Consider the following 21493-nt stretch of genomic DNA (forward strand, 5'->3'; position numbering starts at 1 on the left):
GAAAAGGTGCCCGAAGTAAGTTTTGTTTGAAAAAATTTAATGTTTTTTGGCCAATTTTTTTTTTGTAACACTTAGTGTTTTTCCATACTTTGACCAATGATTAGTCGTGTGTCTATATAAAATATTGGCGTTTTGGAGTCTTGACACACGATTAATCGTTGGTCAAAGTATGAAGTTACAAAGCATTATTTTACTGCGGGTGTAACTTTTTTTTGTTGAAATATAACTTGATTTTTGATCGAGTCATTTTGGTTCCGGACTCTGATTAACACAAGTGGGAAACAGAAGGAAATATAGTACAGTAATAAAATACTGCTCTTAACAAATACAGAACATTTCAAGCTGTTGAAGCGTCACTGCTCACTCCCTCCCTTCTTCCACACAGAAATTAAGAGAGAGAGAACCAAACCAACCACCATTGAAACCTGAGCTTAATGCCCCTTTAGATCCATTTGCATTTGCACATTTTAACCCCACCCCACTTACCCAAAATAGCCCCCATTTCACTCTCTCTTTAGTGAAAAAGGAAAAAAGAAACAACCCTTTGTGTCCTTTATTATTGTTGTTGTTACTTGTCCTTTTAGTACCTTCCTTTGTACCCACTTCAACTCCTTTTTCTAGCTCCTATTTTTCTCTAGTTCTTGAAGTAAAAGGCAAAAAAGAAGCCAAGAAACAGTAGCATTTACAAAAACCGAGTTTAAAGTTGTGTTCTTGGTAGTTGGTATGGTGTAATTTGAGGTTCTTGGTTTGAAGAAACTTCAGATCTGATGAGAAGAGAAAATAAGATGAAGAATAAGTGTTGTGGCTTACATGGTCCTTTCTTTTTTTGTCGTTGACTTAAATGAGTGTGAAAATAAAAGTATAAACTAGTAGTCCTTCTTCAAGACTCACTTTTTTCTTGAGAAAGATATATAGTGATATAATCATTCATCAAATAGTAAAAATGATGGCTTTTGGAAGTCCTAGTAATAATAATGCTCGTACAAGTTCTACTTGCCACACTTTACTTAGAGAACTGCAGGTTTCTTTTCTTTCTTGACTTTACTTCTTTACTGTACATGTTTCTTTTGTTTTCTTTTTTTTATTCTCCTTTTGTGTTGGTTTGAAACTTTAAATTTTACTTATAGTTCTTGAATTTTGTCTTTCTTTGTATTTATAGTAAGGGGGTTGTGTTTTCTTGGTTTTTTTCCTCTTTATTTGCCTTTGGTTTTGGAAAAAGATTGGGCTATTTTACCTAATTTGAGGTGGGGTTTTGGTCAGTATGGAGTTAAGTGTAAATGGATAGTCTGTGATTCAAGAAACTATTTACTGTGCTGGTTTATTTAATGACTTGGTAGTTATCATGGCTGCTTAATTAAATTGAAGTAGTAGTTGTTTCTGTTGTTGGGTTTTTGTGTAAGTTGAAGTTTAATGGCTTTATGTGATATAACTGTTTTTTTTGTGTTATGAAATTCAGGTTAGCTTATATTGACTTATTCTGGGATTTCCTTTGTTTTTGTCCATTAAATGCTTAGTTCAACTGTGATTTTTGCAGTTGGAATTTTACAACAATTAGTGTTAAATATAACATTTTGTGTCCAAGATTTTCATGTAAGATGGGAATCCTTACAGGGATTTCTGGCCTCTGGACCGGGAGGGAAAATGAGCAATTAGTTTTTTTTTTTTTATTTCTTATGTAATATATTGACTCTTTTCGGCCCGCGATGTCCAGCAAATATGGACAGACATTGGAGAGAGTGAAGCTGATAGAGACCGTATGCTGTTGGAGCTGGAAAGGGAGTGTATGGAAGTCTATCGAAGGAAAGTTGAAGAAGCTGCAAATGCAAAATCACGTCTTCATCAGTCTGTTGCAGCTAAAGAAGCTGAGCTTGCAACCTTAATGGCTGCTCTTGGCGAACACAACATTAATTCACCGGTAAGGAACACTTCTTTAAGTGTGCAAAACTTTTTGCCCTTTCATATGATACTAGTATTGCTTCCTCTTTTTGGCTATTTGGTACTTCTTTGATCAAATATGCCAAAAATCTATAAACTGATAGCATTTCTGTAGCCTTATTTATGGCGATACCCGAGCTCTTACAAAAATGGATATTTTAGATGCTATTGCTACTTTTGCCATATGGCTTAGAAGTTCTTCTAGGTGTTATGTTGTATCATTTCTTATACAGCTAGCATGATTGAACAACCTATGGTTTCAAAATCAAGGGCCAGAATCTCGTAAATCGGAAGGCAAAACTGAAGAAGTTTTGTTGGTGTAGAGATATAATGGATCCATTCTCACGATTTCTTGTTTCATGTAATCATGATTCATCAGTGAAGCAAGGTGAACTTAATAGATAATTAATACTCCTTCTGTCCCAATTTATGTGAAGGTGTTACTACCTGGGAGTCAATCAAATTTTCTTTTTAACTATAATTTTCTCAAATATATAAATTTTATTTTAAAATACTTGGAGAAACAATACCTGAATTCATGGTCAAAATTAAGCGTTTTGACTCGTATTCTGAACACCTTCACATAAAATTGGGACAGAGGGAGTAGCAAAGAGTGATGTGATGAAGGAATATAGTGGTTTGGGTCTAGTTGTTTCCATTTTTCTGGGATTTGGGACAGATAATGGAGTAGCTAACATAAAAAAGAACTACTCCTGCTGTTTGAACACATATTGTCTAACACAATACACAATAAGGTCTCCAATTGCTCCACGGATTATCTTCAACTATTAATCTTCCTTGTTGTTTCTGCCTAGAGCAATTCACCCCTTGGGAATTTTGCTCATCTTCTCATCAAATCATGTTTTGAGCACAGTGTACTGCTTTGCTTTGCATTTGGAGTCCTTTCTTGAATTTGTTTTGACCGAGAAAAACTTCAACTTGTAGGGTTACAATTATCCTAGTACTTCTTGGGTTTTGAAAATACAAAATTTGTTGGACGTGTTGATTGTCATCTACTTTTCCTAGAAGTAGATTATTTTGTTGGATCTCTCTAAATATGTCGGGGTTATTGTTATATTTAACTGATGTCACTTATCGCACACCTTTTCAAAACTTTTCTGGTTACAACAGATACAGTCGGGGAATAAGTCAGCTTCATTGAAGGAGCAGCTTGGATTAATCATGCCTCTTGTTGATGATTTAAAAGCAAAGAAAGATGAAAGAGTTAAGCAGTTTGCTGATATAAAGGCCCAAATTGAGAAAATAACTGCCGAGATTTCAGGATGTTGTAATATTGCCAATTCTCTGAGTACCTTAAACTTGGAAGAACATGACTTGTCGACGAGAAAGCTCTCAGAATGCCAATCCAATCTACGTGCTCTCCAAACGGAGAAGGTATTGGTGGACTAATTGTATTTCGTGTGTATCTTTATTTTTTAGTAATATTTTGAAACAATTCAAGTACGATCTCCTTTACTGTTAAAGCTATCTTTGAAACATTGCGAGAGGCATGTTTCTTAAAGTTACAATATTAAAGGACTTAGTTAACCCTCAACGGAGGATCTAAATGTTTAGATGCTTTATCCCCCCCCGCCCCCCCCCCCCCCCCCCCCCCCCCCCAAAAAAAAAAAAAACACCCACACACAAGAATTATGTAGTGATAGATAATAAACAGCAGTTAATGCATTTGCATGTTGAAACATATTGTTCTTTTGCACGTTCATTTGGTTCAGCATGTGATTTATCATTAGGCGGCTTTCTTTCTCTCTTTTAGCAAATTTAATAAATGATGATTATTTCTGCATGCAGTCTGTGCGGATCCAAAGAGTTCTGGACAGTGTGAATGAGGTTCACACTTTGTGCGGTGTACTTGGGCTGGATTTTGGCGAAACTGTAAATAATGTGCATCCAAGCTTGCATGAGACAAACCTGGGACACTACACAAACATCAGTGACAGCACATTGGAAGGTCTAGATCAGGCCATCCTTAAATTGAAAACAGAAAGAAAAGTTCGATATCAGAAGGTATTATTATTTTCCTAGATATGATACTGTCTTTTCTTTATTCGCTATCTAATCTCATCAATAACGCAGCTAAAGGATATGGCGGGATTGCTGTTTGAGCTTTGGAACTTGATGGATACAACGAGAGAAGAAAGGCGAAAGTTATCAAGGATCACTTCTGTTCTTGATGTTTCTGAATCAAAGGTTGTGGAACCAGGTGCACTTACATTGGATGTTATTCAGCAGGTGTGCAAGCATTTCCTACCTGTTTTAATTTGCCCCCTATTTCTTGTTCTCTTCTCGGCTGTCATTGTTTTTTTCCTCGAGTGATCTGACACAAATAATGGTTCCAATGAGAGGCACTATTTGTGCATAATATATACCAGTTTACTGGAAGATTTTGCAGAATTGCAATCACTAACATATAATATATAGGGATTTTTTCATTTTTGGCCCGTCGACCAAAATTAATTGCGGGTGCTAGCCAAAATATACAAAACATCTACACTGATTATGCATATTATGTGTATATTTGTTCTTCATATACATTACATATACATTTGATGGCTATTATTTTGTTAGAGCGGTCCAAAATGGTAATTATCCCTATGTATGTGCTCAGTGGCTAATATGCCCAAGTAGTGACCACTTGAAATGATGAATTCTCGGGTTCACTAGAGAGATTTAATTTTGTCTATTACATTGTTTTTGACATTGATAGGTATCAGCAGAAGTTGAGAGGCTTACCAAATTGAAAGCAAGCAGGATGAAAGAGTTGGTCATGAAAAGGAGGGCAGAACTGGAGGATTTGTGCTACAAAACCCATATTCAACCTGATTCAAGTACTGCCGCTGATAAATCCACTGCAATGATCGACTCTGGTAAGAAGTCGGATCTTGGATTCATTAAATGCTTTGTCCATCTGAATTTCCATGCAGAGAAATGACTTCAATCTCCATTTGAAGGTCTTGTAGACCCTTGTGAACTCCTAGCAAATATTGAAGCACAAATAAACAAAGCAAAGGACGAAGCTTTAAGCCGAAAAGAAATTATGGATAAGATAGAGCGGTGGCTTTCAGCATGTGATGAGGAAAACTGGCTTGAAGATTATAACCTGGTAAGTAAAAACTAAGTAATTGATTTCCTATAGCCAAGGATGTTAGCTGATCTAAAATCTCCATTTCCTGCCAACTAACCCCCTTCTAGTAGCTTAAGTGTTTACACTGGCAAAAGTTTGATTAGTTTTTAAATTGTCAGGATCATACACGATACAGTGGTGGAAGAGGCGCTCACATAAATTTAAAGCGGGCAGAACGAGCAAGAATTACAGTGACTAAGATTCCAGGTATTCTACTCTAGATTTTTCGTTGTTGTCATTTAGTCCTGGATCAGTGGCATGAATTAAACTCAATAGCTTTTTATGCTCAGGTATGGTTGACAGTTTGATTAACAGGACACTCGCTTGGGAAGATGAGAATCAGAAGTTGTTTTTGTACGATGGGGTGAGTTCTTTAGCAGCTAGAAGTTTCTAGATTATTTCTTTTGTTTCTGCTGTTGGTCAAGTGAACTTGGCTTTTACTTGTAGGTGAGATTGGTGTCGATATTGGAGGATTACAAAGTGAGTCGACATCAGAAAGAAGAGGAGAAGAAACGGGCTCGGGTACTTTCAAATACCCTCATTTACTAATAAAAGCTGATTTGGTATATGAAACATATGTATGCAGGGGAATGCACGATATCAAAAACTCACAGGAATTCTTCTGTTGTATGATAACAAAGTACTACTTTCTGACATCAGATAAGAAAATAATTAATACTCCCTCCGTCCCAATTTATGGGACTCTCTTTCCTTTTTAGTTGGTCCCAAAAAGAATTTTACCTTTCTATATTTAGCAACAATTTAACTTTAAATTTCCCATTTTAACCTTAATGAGATGATTTATAGCCACACAAATATCTATTCCTTATTTTAAACCACAAGTTTCAAAAGTTTCCTTTCATTCTTAAACTCCTTGGCCAGTCAAACACCTTCACATGAATTGGACGGATAGAGTAGTTGATATTACTAGGAGAATCTTAGACCATTATATACTACAGGTAATGATCTAAAATTAAATCTACTATTATCTTTTCTTTTACACAGGATCAGAAGAAACTCCAAGATATGCTGCTGGCAGAGAAGGAATCTAAATATGGTTCTAGACCTAGTCCGAGAAGAAGTAGCAGCTTTAGGAAGATGAACGGATACCATACAAATGGAAACGGGTCAGTCACCCCCTCGCCACGCCGGAACTCAGTTGGTTGTGCAACTCCAGAGCTTCAAACACCCCGTTCTTACGCTGGGAGGCAGAATACCTATTTCAAGGAAATGAGAAGACTTTCTACTGCCCCTCTCAACTTTGTAGCTATAGCAAAGGAAGATACCATGTCATTTTCTTCCATTGGCGGTTCTGAGCCTGAATCCCCACCTCAAAGCTGATTTGACAACTTGTGTTGGTAAGTTTGTTCCTTTTGTTTGCTGCATTTCATTGAACTTTCGAAATTTCAAGAATTGAGATATTTGAAGATAAGAATCACTTGTAAAGGCTCGTTTGCTTTCTCTCTATAATTTCCCCACAATTACCATCTGACAAAGTTTATTGATTCACAAATCAATATGTAAATGCTTATCTATGGTTCTTTTTGGATGCGTTAGCTTTGATAACTTAAGCAAACAAGGATTAACCCAGGGCTTTGGTCTAGTGGTAAGAGCGTAGCACGTGATGTGTGGATTAGCCGCACTTACGAGTTCGACCCCTGCCATAGACAAAGCCTGGTATTTAAGTGGTTATCCACTGAGTTTCAAACCTTGTGCCACTGACCCTCGGGATTTCTCATTTATTCAAAAAGGAGTAACCAATCCTGTCATGCTTTTCAATTCCTCTTCTGTGATAGCCTCTTTTATTATGTTGTATTATCTCTGCTTCAAGTGTGAAGTGCATACAAACAGCATAAAAGATTAAACGTTACTTAATGTTTCGCACTATACTTGGTGTCTTATTTGAAAATATTGCGTGCACCTCACTATGCTAATGTCTTTGCAGGGTAGATGATCACATAATCTACCTTATTCCGAAGGCACATAACAGAAGAAGGATAGCTCAAAATTTGTGAATACTGAAAGGGAGTGTACACTACTGTAATGATGTAATGTGTTAGGCAGTTCTAGCACTTAATTGACTTTTTTGTTAGTGACTTTGCTGGTTACCATAGAGATTATTGTGGATATAATAGTGACATGAAAGTTCTCTGTTTGATTAGTTCACTGACCAATATGTACCTTGAGCCTTTTTGTTTTTGGTGATTTGCATGTACATATAGTGTAATGTGATTGCTATGAATTGATTAGGAATCCTTGTTTATTTGGATTGTGTAATTTAGGACCTCTAAAATTTCTAGCTCCCAATAAAGTTTGTAACATTCAAATGCTCACCTATCATTTCTATTCATGTTTGTTTGGGTGAAATTGAATTCTCTTAATGGATTACTGACAATCAGAAGGTGTTTGGATAATTTTTTACTGCTTTAAGGGAACAATTCAGTAATTAATATGTTACTCTCTCTGTTCTCTTTTATTTTTCCAATATTCTGAAAATAGATTTATTTTTACTTATCCACTTTAGCCAAATTAAGAGAGAAATTAACAATTTAACTTTCAATTTTGCCCTTGTTATGAACTAACCATTTCTCAAACTAATTGGAGTACTAGTAACCAATTTTGAACTTCCAAAGTAACATTGATTAGGATATTTTATTAAAATATATACTTAAATTATTACTATTTTCTATTAAAAAAAAAGTGGCAAACTAAGCAAATCAAAGGAAACGGTGGAAGTACTTGAAAAATAAATAAGTACCAATTTACATAGTACCAATTTACATTTTAGCCAGAAATAATGGTCAGAATATCTGAAGTATCACAAACTATCATCAAAGCACACAATTTTGAGATCACTTAATGGCAAAATGGTCTTTAATTGGAGGGGGGAGGAAATTAAAGACCAGCACAAAATAGGGACAAAAGTGCAAATGACCCAAATATTTTTGGTGATCACTTAAGCCAACATGGTAAAATGTTATTTTCTCTCCTCTTTTCCCTCGTACCTGTCACAATTCGAATTCACTCTTTATGGTCACCCGTTATTCATTCAAATAAAGTGAAAGCTTTGTGAAGCAAATTAGTGCCTTAAAATCAGTCACTTGTCTGTTGGAATTTCAGATTCGCACATAAGTTTTCTCAAAGATTCAGGTATGCGTTACTTCTGTGTAGAGGGGTGTTCATGGTTCGGTTTGGGTCGGTTATTAGTTAAAATCATAACCAAACCAATTTAGTCGGTTTTTAAATGGCTAAAACCATAACCAAACCAAGTAAAATAATAACCACCGGTTTGGTTATTGTCGGTTTGGTTCGGTTTTTCGGTTTATGACTAGCCGTGACAATTCAAATATTCTCTCTCTACGTTCTTCAAATTTCTTATGAAGCTCTTTTTTCCTCACGGCCCACAAGGGTGAACTTTGCTGCATATTGAGGGAAAGACACGCTGTTGGCAAATCAGGTGGACCAAACTTGCAACGCACTTTAGATTCAAAAGAACAAGTCAAACAGAGGTTTCAAAATACAAACAATCCTTATGCTTACGACTTATTAGAGTTGAGCTTGGATTGTTGGACATATTCTTTTAAGACACGGGCCTTAAAAATAAGTAGACCAAAATTAAATTAATAATTAAAAAGTATAAAATATCTTTAATTATTTATGAAAAGCTAATATTATACATATAAATAATTATAAATTTTATGTATATAATTATCGGTTTGGTTCGGTTATTTATTCGGTTATTTTTTACTATAACCATAACCAAACCAAATATTATCGGTTTTTCAAATTTAAAACCAAACCAAACCAAATGTCGGTTATTTTATTCGATTTGGTTAAATTTTCGGTTTGGTTTTGGTTTTAACCAAAACTGTGAACATCCTACTTCTATGTATTTTTAGATGTGCAAAATCGCATGTTTTTATGTTTGATTGGTGTACTGATGTTATTGTTCGAGGGAACAAGTGGGAGTTTAAAGTTTTACAAGTATGTTTTAATTTATGTGGTTTGATTCGAAGTGCCGGGCAAACTAACTAATGTTCGATGTGAATTTGGACATAAAATCTTCAATTTTGTTAAAGTAAAATTTAAATATTTTATAACTACACAAAAGTGCTACTACTGTATAAGTTACAAATAGTTAACAATTCAAAATATTTAAAAAGTACTTGAAAAAATTATGGAAAAGAAAAATCCTTTGACTTTCCAGATACTCCCTCCTTTCCAATTTATGTGAAGGTGTTTGACTGAGCACGGAATTTATGAATGAAAGGAAGGAAGACTTTTTTAACTTGTGGTCTAAAAATCAGTCACACATATTTGTGTGACTATCATCTCATTAAGAGTAAAATGAAAAATTTAAAGTTAAATTGTTACTCCCTCTGTCCCAATTTATCTGAGAGTCAAACTTCTTCATTTTGACTGTGGATTTGGACATACAATCTTTAAGTTTTAAAAAAAAAAATCATATTTAAAAGCTACATAAAAAGTACTATAAGTCACAATTATTAATAATTTAAAATATTTAAAAGGCATACGAATAAATTGCGGTCAATGATTTTTTTGTTTGACTCTCGGAGAATAAAAAGTATCACATAAATTGGGACGGAGGGGGTACTAAATATAAAAAGGTGTTCAGATTGATAAAAAAGAAAAAAGTGTCACATAAATTGGACAGAAAGAGCAGTAACTAACACAAACAAATTGAGACGAGGGAGTACATGTGAAGTGTAGGGGCTGTAGTCATGCTCTCTGTGCTACGAAATCACATAATATGCGCATTTGTTCATTGAATTGATGTGTGTTCATCTGTGCATGCATCATTGTCTTCATTTTAAGTCTTGTTGCCCTGTCCCGCTGATATTCTTGAGATATTGAACAAAATTTTGGATTCAAAGTGTGCAAAACTGGGCATTTTGTGTTGTCAGCGAGTTTGACTTTTGTTTCGTTCATCTGAATATGCCCACTGGTAGTTAAGACTGCTAATAACTGAATTTATCTGAGTATTGATTGCTACAGTCTTGAAGTTTTCTGGCCTCGCTTGTGATTCAGTTTGGTATGTGATTAGCTGACTCTTTTATGGTCTTAAAGAATCAATTTTTACACTTGGAAATATGTTCATTAAGGAAGGGCTGTCGAACCTGTAGGACGAGTCGAGTTCGTATCCACAATGTTTTTGTGGCCTGAGGCAGTATGGTAAAAGAATTGAGGGCTCAAAATATTGGGAAGTTCATGGCTTTGTTTGTGCCCCACGAAAATTTTCGTGGAGCTAGGCGGTCTGTAAAAATTTAGCAGAATAGCTAAGCCTACTTTGTGGGCTCGAATTATTTGTATACAGAAGTTCGTGGACACGAACTCACGTCACTTGTTTGTTCTAATTTTAAATCTCCTTAAGTACTAACATGGCTCAATTCTCTAGGTGCATAATGTTGGGTGTGCAAACAAAGTACCACATTGATAGCTGAAAAGAAAAGGAAGCTATTTATAAGGAGTTGAACACTCTTAATGATGTGAGACCTTTTGGAGAAAACCATACGGGCTTGGCCCAAAGCGGACAATATCACATCATGTTGAGAGTATCTTTGGACCGTTTAGCCCAACAACTGGTATCAGAGCCAATGGTTTGGCGGGACGAGTATGAAGATGGCGGAGTGTGGCGTGGGGCCCGGCTTAGTGCCTTTGCCCGTCTATGGGTTGGTTTACGACCTTTACCCATGGAACTTAGTTCGAGAGGGAGATTGTTGGGTATGCGAACAAAGTACCACATTGATAGCTGAAAAGAAAAGAAAGTTATTTATAAGGAGTTGGACACTCTTAATGATGTGAGGCCTTTTGGAGAAAACCGTGCGGGCTTGGCCCAAAGCGGACAATATCACATCATGTTTAGAGTATCTTTGGACCGTTTAGCCCAACACATAAATCATGTCGGATGAACAACGCCCACCAAAGAGGCCCATTCGGGAGGTCCAACTGAAACTTAAGGAAAGCCGGGCTGCTACCACTTCAAAGATACCAAAGAAAGCAGCTGGTTCCGTGTCTAAGGATGGTATAATCGCATTGAGAGAGCAAAACAGACTGATAGATGAAAATAGTGGTAGATCTGCCTCCGCAGACCCAGTGATGCAGATGCTTGAGCGGATGCTCAAGACTCTGGAGGAGCAGGTTAAGAGAGAGAAAGCTCGGGATGAGAGGTTGAAGAAGATAGATGGCTCTCTAAAGAGCATCGATGAACGCCTGAGCAAGCTAGAGAAATCAGCTGAGTCCACAACTATAGAGGATGGCCTCTCCCAGCTGTTTACTGATGTTCAAGAGCTGAAGAAAGCTCGAGGACTCGCACGAGATGATCAGAGTGATGATAAGCATACTAATGCTATGCAGTGGAGTGGTCTGTTATAAGAGATGTCGATATTTAAATAAGTGAACAAATTGTTAATTAATGAAAACATTATTCAAATCGTATTAATAAAGCATAACTCAGTAGTCACTAGTACTATTTACGACAACTTTCCTAGAAATTGCAGACTAAAGAGGAGAGAATGAGATAAAAAAACACACACAAAATGTAGGGTTTTAAGTTTGCTTGAACTTGTTCCATTGATTTAAAATATTCATTGTCTAGGTTAAGATTAATTGTATCCTTGATTGACTGTCTTTTTAGTTTACTTTTTAGTAAGGAGTTCGTGGATCTCAAAACATAGACAAAGGGAGAGGCACTTAAAAATTAAAACTTACTAACATCAGCTGCTAACTTTTGTGTTTCGTGAAGTCATGGGTTGAGTTACTCTTATTGATTTCTACTTGTGTGGATTTACCTTATCCCTGTATTGGTTGATATTTCGGTGTTGGATGATTTCTGTTGATAGTTCTTGAGATTATGTGTTGTTGTGCCTATCTGTCTATTTTATTGATTTTGTGATTGTATGCATGATGCTAATCTTAGTCGGCTTATGATATCTACCAGTTGATAACGTCCAAATCCACCCTATTAATTAGAATGGGCACGGTCGTATGCAAATATATTTTACCCAACTATGAGTCGGGGTCGATCCCACAGGGAATACAATGAAGAAATATACTCGATAAGTGTAACACCTGACTATTAGTCTATATTTCAAGAGGAAAGGAAATATAATAAAAGTATGATTGTTGGTTGTTCATTAAAGACTGAGAATGATTATAGGATGTAAACAATTGGTAAACGGGACTAAGGTTGTGGTTCCAATAGAGAGTAATGCGTTTGGGTATCAATTCAACTTATTTATTTGCCTAGGTGCATTAAGCCAAAGGTTACGCGATTCTTGCCAAAAGTTTTCCAACCAAATCAGCAAATTTCATCCTAAGCTTTTCCAAGCCCTAGGATGTTTTATAAGAAAGCACCCATGTAGCCTCAACTAGCTTTCCTATTCCTAGCTCAAGCTATTAGATGGATTTAATGACCCACATTGTTGCTATTAACTCTTTTCCTAACCTCTACTTTCTTTTCCAAGCAAAGTAATGGTGTTAAGGCACAAGTAATGTTGTACACCATCACAAGACATTTATGCTTGAAGAGTTAATAGAAAACACCATTAGCATATAAATATAGTATTAATACGAAACCCAATCACATAACTAGCACATTGGATACCACAACCTTAGCTGAAAGATTAGCTACTAATATTCATTAAAAGTAAATCAATCAAGTAAAATGTATTCATAAAGCTTACAAAAGTGTTGGATGAAGAAGATGACAAAGCTAAAAGAAATCTCTTAAGTGCTTCAACACCCAACAGTAAATGACTTCACAAGAGTCTATGCCAAAAACTGCAGGATAAAATAAACCAAAACCCTAGCAAATCTATTTATAGCATGTCCAAAACGGGAACAATTTCCAGACAAAATTGCCCCTGCGCATAGGGTGCGATTCGCACCTAGCGTCGCATGTTCGACCCGCGAATCGCGGATTTCACCAGACCATCGCAGGTGTCGCCTCTTCAGATAATTGTTGGGCACCATCCGCGACACAGTCCGCGATTCGCATGTTACACCTGCGACTCGCAGGTGGTGTCGCAGGTGGTGTCTCCTGTGGTGTCCTCTTTGATCCTCTCTGTCAACAAGTGCTGCACCGTCCGCGATTCGCATGTTACACCTGCGAATCGCAGGTGGTGTCGCAGGTGGTGTCACCTGTGGTGTCTTCTTTGATCCTCTCTGTCAACAAGTGCTGCACCACCTGCGATTCGCGTGTGGTACCTGCGAATCGCAGGTCGTGCCATTGTTCAGTTCTGCTGGGTTTTTGCTTCATTTTGCTTCGTTTTGCTTCAAGTTGCTTCCGGCACATGTTATTCTACAAATTGACACAAAAACACGAGAAACGACATCAAAAGCACTTGGGGATTTGCAAAAGACTAAGTAATTGGCATCGAATGAGCCGTAATTTCACGACTCATCACCAGTACATAGTGTTTGTATTGATACTACCTTGCTGCATTCTTGTCACGCCCCGAACCATGGCCTCGGCGAAACACGGCACTCGGTGTCTTATTGCATGTGACCGAGCGAACCACATGGCTTGCTGAATCATCATGAGGCATAACATGAGCGGAATATAATGTGAATCCATGATGAGCCTTTACAAAATGCAATAAGTCATAATACTTAATCAAAATACTTGTTTAAACATGAGTGCGGAAATAACATGTATGAGCCAAAGATGGCTAAACACCTTGCATGTCTAACACAACTAAACTGACTAGTTTATGAAAACTCTAATCGTGAATCTTGACTGGAAAACATACTTACTGGGACAAGGCCCCCAGCATACCTTAGATGCATAACTAATCATAAAACAAAAGTTGACTAAACCCCGAATGAGATGGGGCTCACCAATAAGCTGATACGAATGCTGTCCTACTAAGCAGATGTGTCGTCCTGTATATCAGTACCTGTATCGTGAAATGCAGGCCCCCGGGCAATAAAAGGGGACGTCAGCACATTAAATGTACTGGTATGTAAAGCAACTGAAAGAAATAACATGGGACATGAAATAACATGATAAGAACTGAAACTGAAAACCTGGACATGAACATGAGCATAAGCATGAGCATGGGTATATATATATATATATATATATATATATATATATATATATATATATATATATATATGATATAAGTAAAACATGATAAGTAGGGAGAGCATTTCATAAACCGACATGTGATATCACCACGTGGGTACGTGGAGTCTGGTACCTCGCCGGACCAGCAGAGCCCTCATACCTTGCCAGGGTATAAGGTGGTAACGTGCCTGATGGATCCATTCAGTGTAAAATTAAGGTATCGTCCTAACTGGGCGGAGCGATCCTTGTCCTATGGTGGCTACATAGTTTCAGGCTATCTGAGCCTTCTCGGTAATTTGTGCAACTCCCAAAACATGAACATAATATAGTTGGCTAAGAAGCCCATGATTTTCGTGAAATAACTTGTAAATAACTTGAAATCATGATTTCACAAAGTAACTTGTAACATAGCTTGTATCATGATTTCATAAGATAACTTGTAGCATGGTTTCATGAAATAACTTATATTTAGCATGTATATTTCTTGTATCATGGCATGAAAGTAATTATATGATTTAATTGCATGAAAACTTGTAGACATATAGGATATTCATGAAATAATCATTCTTAGTCAAAAACATGTATGCAAGAACCCATGGAATACAAGATATGGGTTTTCATGGATTACGGATCGGATTCTCAATAATCATAAAGAAATATTAAGAACTCAATGATGGAATTATAATAATTAATACATAATATAATCATGGACATGGACCTAGGGTTATCATGAGCATGGTATAGAAACCCTAGTTTTAGTAGAGAATCATAATTTATGGATTATGAGGCGTGGGAAGAACAATGATGTTCCCACACGTAGATAGTAACTCTACATACCTGGTAATGCTCCAAACTTGAATTAAAGATTTTAACTTTGAAGAAGATTTCCAAAATCTTGAGTTCTTGAACCTTGGGATGGGTTTTCTTGAAAACCTTAGTTTAGGAATGATGATTTCTTGTTTAGATTACAAGGATATGTATTAGAATTGACTTGGGATGATTAGAATAGGCTTACCTTGGTGTTCTTGATGATGGGAGAGAATAGAAGGTCGTTCTAGGGCTTGGGGGTGTGAAGAATGAAGTGAAAAAGCCTTAAAACGAAGTTTTAAAATTGCTGTCGGACCCATTTTACGCCCTATTTTACATCCCGTAAAAGTTTTACGGACCTTAAATCCCACCGTAAATCAATTACAGTGATTTGGTCTTTCTGTACCAGTTTTACGGCCCAAATCTACGGCCCGTATAATTTTTACGGCCCGTAGATTCTATCGTAAATCGACAGAACACTGTTTTAGTAAAACGGGCATAACCTTTTGTACAGATGTCTGTTTGACCTCCATAATATACCGTTGGAAAGGTATTTCAAAGATCTACAACTTTAAAGAAGGAAATTTTCCCAAATTCCTTACATATTTTTCCGTATACTCATTTAATTGAAATATGGTGCAAACTCACTTGAAAACACTCTTCGTAGGGTAGCTTCCGACTTTAATTTGCTCAAGGACTCTTCCCATGTCTTGATTGGGTTTCAAACACCATTTATACACTACTCAAATTGGGTTCATTATACGTCTTACCAGTCAAATCTTAGCTCGAATGCACGAGGTGTTACAATTCTTTTGAGTGCAGATTGTGATCCAGAGACATCTGCGAGACCTCATATTTAGCGTGAGGCCAGTTCCCGACAGATTTGAGGGTGAGCACTATCCATGCCAGGCCGGCTGAAGATCTTCCTTATTTTAGATGTCTATTTCATTTCAGACATTTATGCTTATTTTAGACAATTATTCATTCTTTAGATAGTTATGTTTTAGAGTCTTTATACAATGACTTTCGTATTTTGGGGTTGTAATAGTTAGACTTCAGCAGATTCATTTATTTATGGCCTGACTAAACATTTAGAGATTTTATTATCTGTTTTATCCTTGAATACTTTAAAATTGGCTAAGTAATGTGGTAATCGTTTGGATGATTGGTCAACTAGATGGTTCGCCCACTAGGGAATTGTGTGAGTGCCACTCACGGCTGTTTGGGTCATTACAATGATAAGTAAGATAATTAGAGAAACAAAACAATATCACTATTATCATTAGCCCCACAGTGGGCGCCAAACCATTTACCCTAAAAAGAGTACAGTTAAATTTGTTTGTGGTTTAAAGGATACGTGAATTGATTTGTTATAAATAATGAATGACTTGCTGATAACAAGTAAGAAAATCAAGTCAATATAAAGCAGTAATGAAATAATTGAGCCTGGGCTTGTTTGATCCTCGGAGAGAATCCTTTGAAAGTTTTCATCCGATGGAGCACTTGCACGCTTTAGCCTCGACAAATAAGTTTAAATTCGGAATAAAAGAATAATAAAAATATGTAAATTATAAAGACTGGATTGTATAAATTAGTGTAAGAATTTGTATTTCAATGTCCTTTATGATGGGTTTTTAGGCTGCTTTTATAGTACAAAAACCTCAGCGTTGAGTTGTAGATCAATTCTAATAATGAGTAATAATAGACAATAAATGCTACTTTAATTCTAAAACGTAATGTTTGCTGCGAATCTGGACCGGTCATGTAACTTCAACCCTCCATAAATGACCCGAAGTAATTAGTCCAGAATGGTTGCTCTGGGTTTATTCGGGACTTCTCATTCCGACCAAATAAAACGACTCAGCAACGTTTCAACTCTAAATGCCACGTGTTATATTTTGCTATGTATACACTAACACTGTTTGACGAATTTGTATTTTGGTTTTGCGAACATGTTTCTTCATTTTACTTTTTATCCTTGCATTACTGGAAATGAAAACCCCATTGCATGAGTTGTTAGCTTCTTTGGTATTTATCTATAAATTTTCACTGTAATGGTTAGTGCTTATTTCTCTATAAGCTTTCGGCCCGAGAGGCACGGGTGCAATTCGGTACTATTGCATAAAAAATTTGAGTTTAAAGTTCATAAGTTTGATTTGATAGTTGACTTTGTGTTGTAACGTTTCCCTTTGTATTTTGAGCCTTTGGACAATTCCATATAAAGTATTTGGACTTGTTGAGATGATTTGGAGGAGAACCAAAAGGCTCGGGTGAGTTTCGGCGCGTTTGGAGCAAGTTTTTAAAGATTTGAAAGTGCTGAAACGTGGATTTCTGCACTTGCCCTAACTTCACAAGAGATCTGCTCTCAATGACTCAATCTATAAAGAATTTGGTGAAGATATCTTGGTGAGATTTGTATCCCTTTGAATCTAGTTTTCAAAAATTCAAACCATTCGTGAATTAAATATATTAGAAAGGAGAAGAATCCAAAACGAAATGTGAGGAGCATGAATAAAAATTGAGAAAGAAGAATTCGAGTAAGAACCAGAAAGGATGAAAAAAAGAAACCCAAGACACATGATAGACCTGAAGAAGCTTGGTTCACTCCATGATAAAGGCCTAAATACTAAAGATAGTATGAAGACGAGAAGAAAAAGAAAAATCCCAATAGATGAAGTTGTTTGATCACTGTCTTGTGGTGAGTCAACATTTGGGATTTCAAAGTGCTTAATATATACCATTGCTGGTTATATAAAGCTGTATTGACCAACCAACAATTAATCTTCTTTTAATTTGAAGTCTAATGATCATATTTACTTGGAATGCATGATGTGTTATAATTGAAATTGATGTGCCGGGGAAGGGGTAAGGGGGTTTGTCGAGAGATTTATAACCGATTTGAATTTGCATGCGGGGTGGGAGGGCTATGGATTTATGTAATGTTGCATTTAAATTGGAATTGATATCCAGGACCATTAATGACTTTGAAGAGCAGGTGGGGAGGAGATGAGGGTATTTAATACTCCCTCCATTTCAAAATAAGTGTCCTGCTTTTTATTTTGTTTCAAAATAAGTGATACTTTAGAATTTAAAGAAGAAATTAATGTTATTCTTCCAAACTTACCCTTATTTATTATCAAGAATCATTAAATAACTTTTTTTTTCTAAGCATTAATTAGGGGTAAATTGATAAAAACACTCCTGATTTTCTAAGAGTGAACAATTTCTTAAGGGGTGTGCATGAGCTAAAAGAGACACTTATTTTGGAATGGAGAGAGTAGCCTAGAGTTACTTTGTTTGTTGGATTAGGGGTTGGGGATGCACTAATTTCAGGAGTGGAGTAATGGTGGTGTGTCTGGTGGTAAAAACAGGTTAACCGTGATACAGGATCTGGCGGAGCGAATTTTCGGTTAAACAGGAAATTGAGTTCTTACCGTTAGATATTCAACGTCTACTTGTACCGAGAGAGAAATAGACATCGAGAACTTACCTTTAAATATTGGTTAGTAGCATTCCAAATATTAGGATGTGCCTTGAATTTCCTATCTTATTTGGATTCTACCATAATTGTGTTTCTTTTTTTTTTTCAAAAAAGATTTTTTGGTAGAAAAATTTGTTTGTGAAAAAGACTACCATATTTATCCATTTTCTTGGAGGAGAAATTTTGCACTTCTATAAATTGAGGATATTCCTTTAAGTAAAAGCACAATAGCATCCATATCTCATAGGTTTAATGTCTCCTTTTTATATTAGTTTTTTTAATTGGTAGGTCATTTGACCAAATCATATTATTATGTCATAGGTTTAATACTATGCCTTTTAGTACATTTTTTTTGTCGTCTTATTTATCGTCGTTCAAGGTTTTGCAGTTGCAATTGTTAGTTTCTACATGACGCCCTGATTATTTAGATCCCAACACCACCTCTGAGTACTCCTCACTTTCCACCCCACCCTCGTAGAGCTTTCTAAAGTTACATATAAATGCTCTTAAAATAATATTTTTTTGCTTATGTATCAAATACCAGAAAATAAATAAGAAAGCCTCTTAACTTTCGGGAAATATTTTTCAGAAAAAACATTTTCCTTCACACCAAACACACCCTAAGTAGTTTTTCATTCTCACTTATCTTATACTATTTTTCCTTTCCTTGCGGAAAGTACGAATTTGACAGTTTTACATGAATTTGGGCAATTGTTAGCAATTCTACGTAATGAACTTTTTGTAAGTGTTAGTCTCATATTAGAACTAGAGAAACTCGAGAAAAAAAAATAGGCTGAGAAAGAATTAGAATAGCACAGTTACAAATATAAGTTGTATTTGTTATAGGCAAATTTCATACTTGAAAAGATTCATAATATCTTGCATATATTGGTCATTCAGACTACATTCATAGAAGGACAGTGCCATATTCATTATTCTTAACACAACATTGTTTATTTCACACGCTAGCTAGAAGAACTAGCCAATATTACAAAACGTAGTATGATAAAACACAAACTCACAGATAGAAAGACACAAATATATATTTGTATGTGTAAATACACGCGCGTGCACACGCATGTATATATACGCACACTGCACACATATGTAATTCTAAGAGCAAGCTGATTCGACCGGAGATCTTCTATTACTTGAGAAGGTGACACTCCATATCTTTGAACACATGAAGTACAAAACCCAAGAGAACAAGAGGCTCTGGTATGTCTTCAGTTTTTTTCTCGTACACCAATGTACATGTAGCCCACTGATCTTCATCTGACATGATAATAGTAAAAGAGTTGTACAACTCTAGCAGATCTCCTTCAATCACTTTGAAAGTGATTGATTTCTTCTCAAGATCGACCGCTTCAATTACTTCCTTAGCAGTCTTATCTTTTCCATCTATAATCATTAAAATAAGATACAATTAGAAGAGATGTTACTTCGACGTTCAATTCCTCGTAAAAGATCTAACTACTCACTAATAGTATCTTCATCTTATTTATTTTATCATTTCTCATTTTTTTCATTTTCATTTTCATTTTCTCCAAAGTTTATCTAAAGCTCCCAATGATTGGATTGCCTAACTTTTTTCCTGCAAATTATCTCTACAAGTGTCAAAAGAACATTTGACATTGTGGAAAATAAGGGAATTAGTAGGAAAAGCCATATAAAATTTGATTATACTGTTTCTTAGGACAAAATTTACTTTTCTAAAAATAATTTGCACATGAGAATTAGTAGCAAAAGCTATATAAAATTAGTTGAGTAAAAGATATGCTAAAGAGTAATTATAATACTGACAAATCAGAGTGTGCTTTTATGAAACTTTTGAGTACTAAAGATTAATTATATTGTCTGAGTATTAGTTGGATCAAGTTAAAATGAAGTTAAAAATAAAAATAGTTGTAAGGAAGTAACTTTGTAACAAGTGAAAGAAGCTATTGTTCCCTTTTGATGCAAAATGATTTACTTGAAATATATTTTATGGTGATTACCAAACACTATCTAATACTTCATCCGTTTCAAAATGTTTGTTTGATTTTAATTTGGCACGGAGTTTAAAAAAATAAAGAAGACTTTTGAATCTTGTGGTCTAAAATTAGAGATATGTAAAATGTACCAAAATGTCCTTTAATCTTATGGTCTTAAACACGTCACGTGGAAAATTGAAATTAAAGGGTTACCAAAAAAAAGGACGGAGACATTCTTTTTTAACAGGACGAAAAAAGAAAGTAAGATAAACATTTTGAAACGAAGGGACTACATTTTTGTGGAAATAATTTTCTTGGTACATGACTTCCGCTATATTAAACATACCTAACTACAAAACTTAAATTGCTGCAATTAAATTGTATATTGAGAGAAACCGAGGATATGTGCCTTACCATCGTTATATATCCAGCTAACTATTGAACCAGCCTTTATGCCGTCACCCTCATGAATCTCAAAATGGCTGATTTTACTAGGGCATATGTTGGGCATATGATGTTTGTTAGTGTGCAAAAGATCAAGAACCAAGTTCCGTTCACACTTCACCTCTACTGAGGCAATCAACTTGCCTTTCAGACCCATATTTTCTTTTTGATATAACAAAAAGTTTTGAAAAGAAAGTGTGATAAAATGGTTAGAAGTTGTAGTCATTATATAGATTTCAACTAGCTGTGAAGAGCTAGTAGAAAACTTTATCTACCGCATATCTAGATCACGTTTTTATTGTGGTTCGAAAATCAGTGTTAGTTCATTTTGTGTATATTAAATTTTACTCTATTCTTTTTAATTTATGCGATATAATTTGATTCGAAAGTTTAAGAAAAAATTAAGACTTTTAAAACTTGTGATCTTAAACATATTATAATTATGTATTTGTGGGGGGCGGACACCAATGGGGATTTTGTTCACGAATAAATATTAGCAACTAAATTTATATAGCATAGGTTGTCGTGAGATGGTTGGGCTCCCTTCACCTTTAACCAGACGTCTCGGGTTCGAGCCCTGAAAATGGAAAAAATCATGTTGAGAGCATTGACTAAGTAGG

The 21493-nt window shown here is 35.7% G+C and overlaps 2 protein-coding genes across 2 annotated transcripts; one reads left to right on the top strand and one right to left on the bottom strand.

Moving 5' to 3' along the window:
- Positions 1 to 307: 307 nt before the first annotated feature.
- On the top strand, positions 308 to 7410 carry LOC132613910 (65-kDa microtubule-associated protein 6-like). Its single transcript, XM_060328207.1, has 12 exons — positions 308 to 1021; positions 1712 to 1915; positions 3067 to 3330; positions 3745 to 3960; positions 4030 to 4185; positions 4661 to 4820; positions 4905 to 5056; positions 5197 to 5284; positions 5368 to 5441; positions 5525 to 5599; positions 6083 to 6435; positions 7023 to 7410. Exons 1-11 carry the CDS (start codon positions 944 to 946, stop codon positions 6416 to 6418), a joined length of 1803 nt encoding a protein of 600 aa, XP_060184190.1. The 5' UTR covers positions 308 to 943; the 3' UTR covers positions 6419 to 6435; positions 7023 to 7410.
- Positions 7411 to 19307: 11897 nt separating this feature from the next.
- LOC132615567 (kirola-like) lies at positions 19308 to 21079 on the bottom strand. Its single transcript, XM_060330175.1, has 2 exons — positions 20844 to 21079; positions 19308 to 19857 (listed from the first exon to the last, which is right to left on the bottom strand). The coding sequence occupies exons 1-2, from the start codon at positions 21028 to 21030 to the stop codon at positions 19604 to 19606; spliced, it is 441 nt and encodes a 146-aa protein (XP_060186158.1). The 5' UTR covers positions 21031 to 21079; the 3' UTR covers positions 19308 to 19603.
- Positions 21080 to 21493: the final 414 nt, after the last annotated feature.

The sequence above is a fragment of the Lycium barbarum genome, chromosome 10, assembly GCF_019175385.1.
Source record: "Lycium barbarum isolate Lr01 chromosome 10, ASM1917538v2, whole genome shotgun sequence".
NCBI lineage: Eukaryota > Viridiplantae > Streptophyta > Magnoliopsida > Solanales > Solanaceae > Lycium > Lycium barbarum.

Coding starts and splice junctions, on each gene's coding strand:
- LOC132613910 (XM_060328207.1), top strand. CDS start 944: ATGATGGCTTTTGGAAGTCCTAGTAATAATAATGCTCGTACAAGTTCT. Junction 3,961..4,029: donor GAAAAGTTCGATATCAGAAG/GTATTATTATTT, acceptor TCAATAACGCAG/CTAAAGGATATGGCGGGATT. Junction 5,057..5,196: donor GGCTTGAAGATTATAACCTG/GTAAGTAAAAAC, acceptor TTAAATTGTCAG/GATCATACACGATACAGTGG.
- LOC132615567 (XM_060330175.1), bottom strand. CDS start 21,030: ATGGGTCTGAAAGGCAAGTTGATTGCCTCAGTAGAGGTGAAGTGTGAA. Junction 19,858..20,843: donor TAGCTGGATATATAACGATG/GTAAGGCACATA, acceptor TAATGATTATAG/ATGGAAAAGATAAGACTGCT.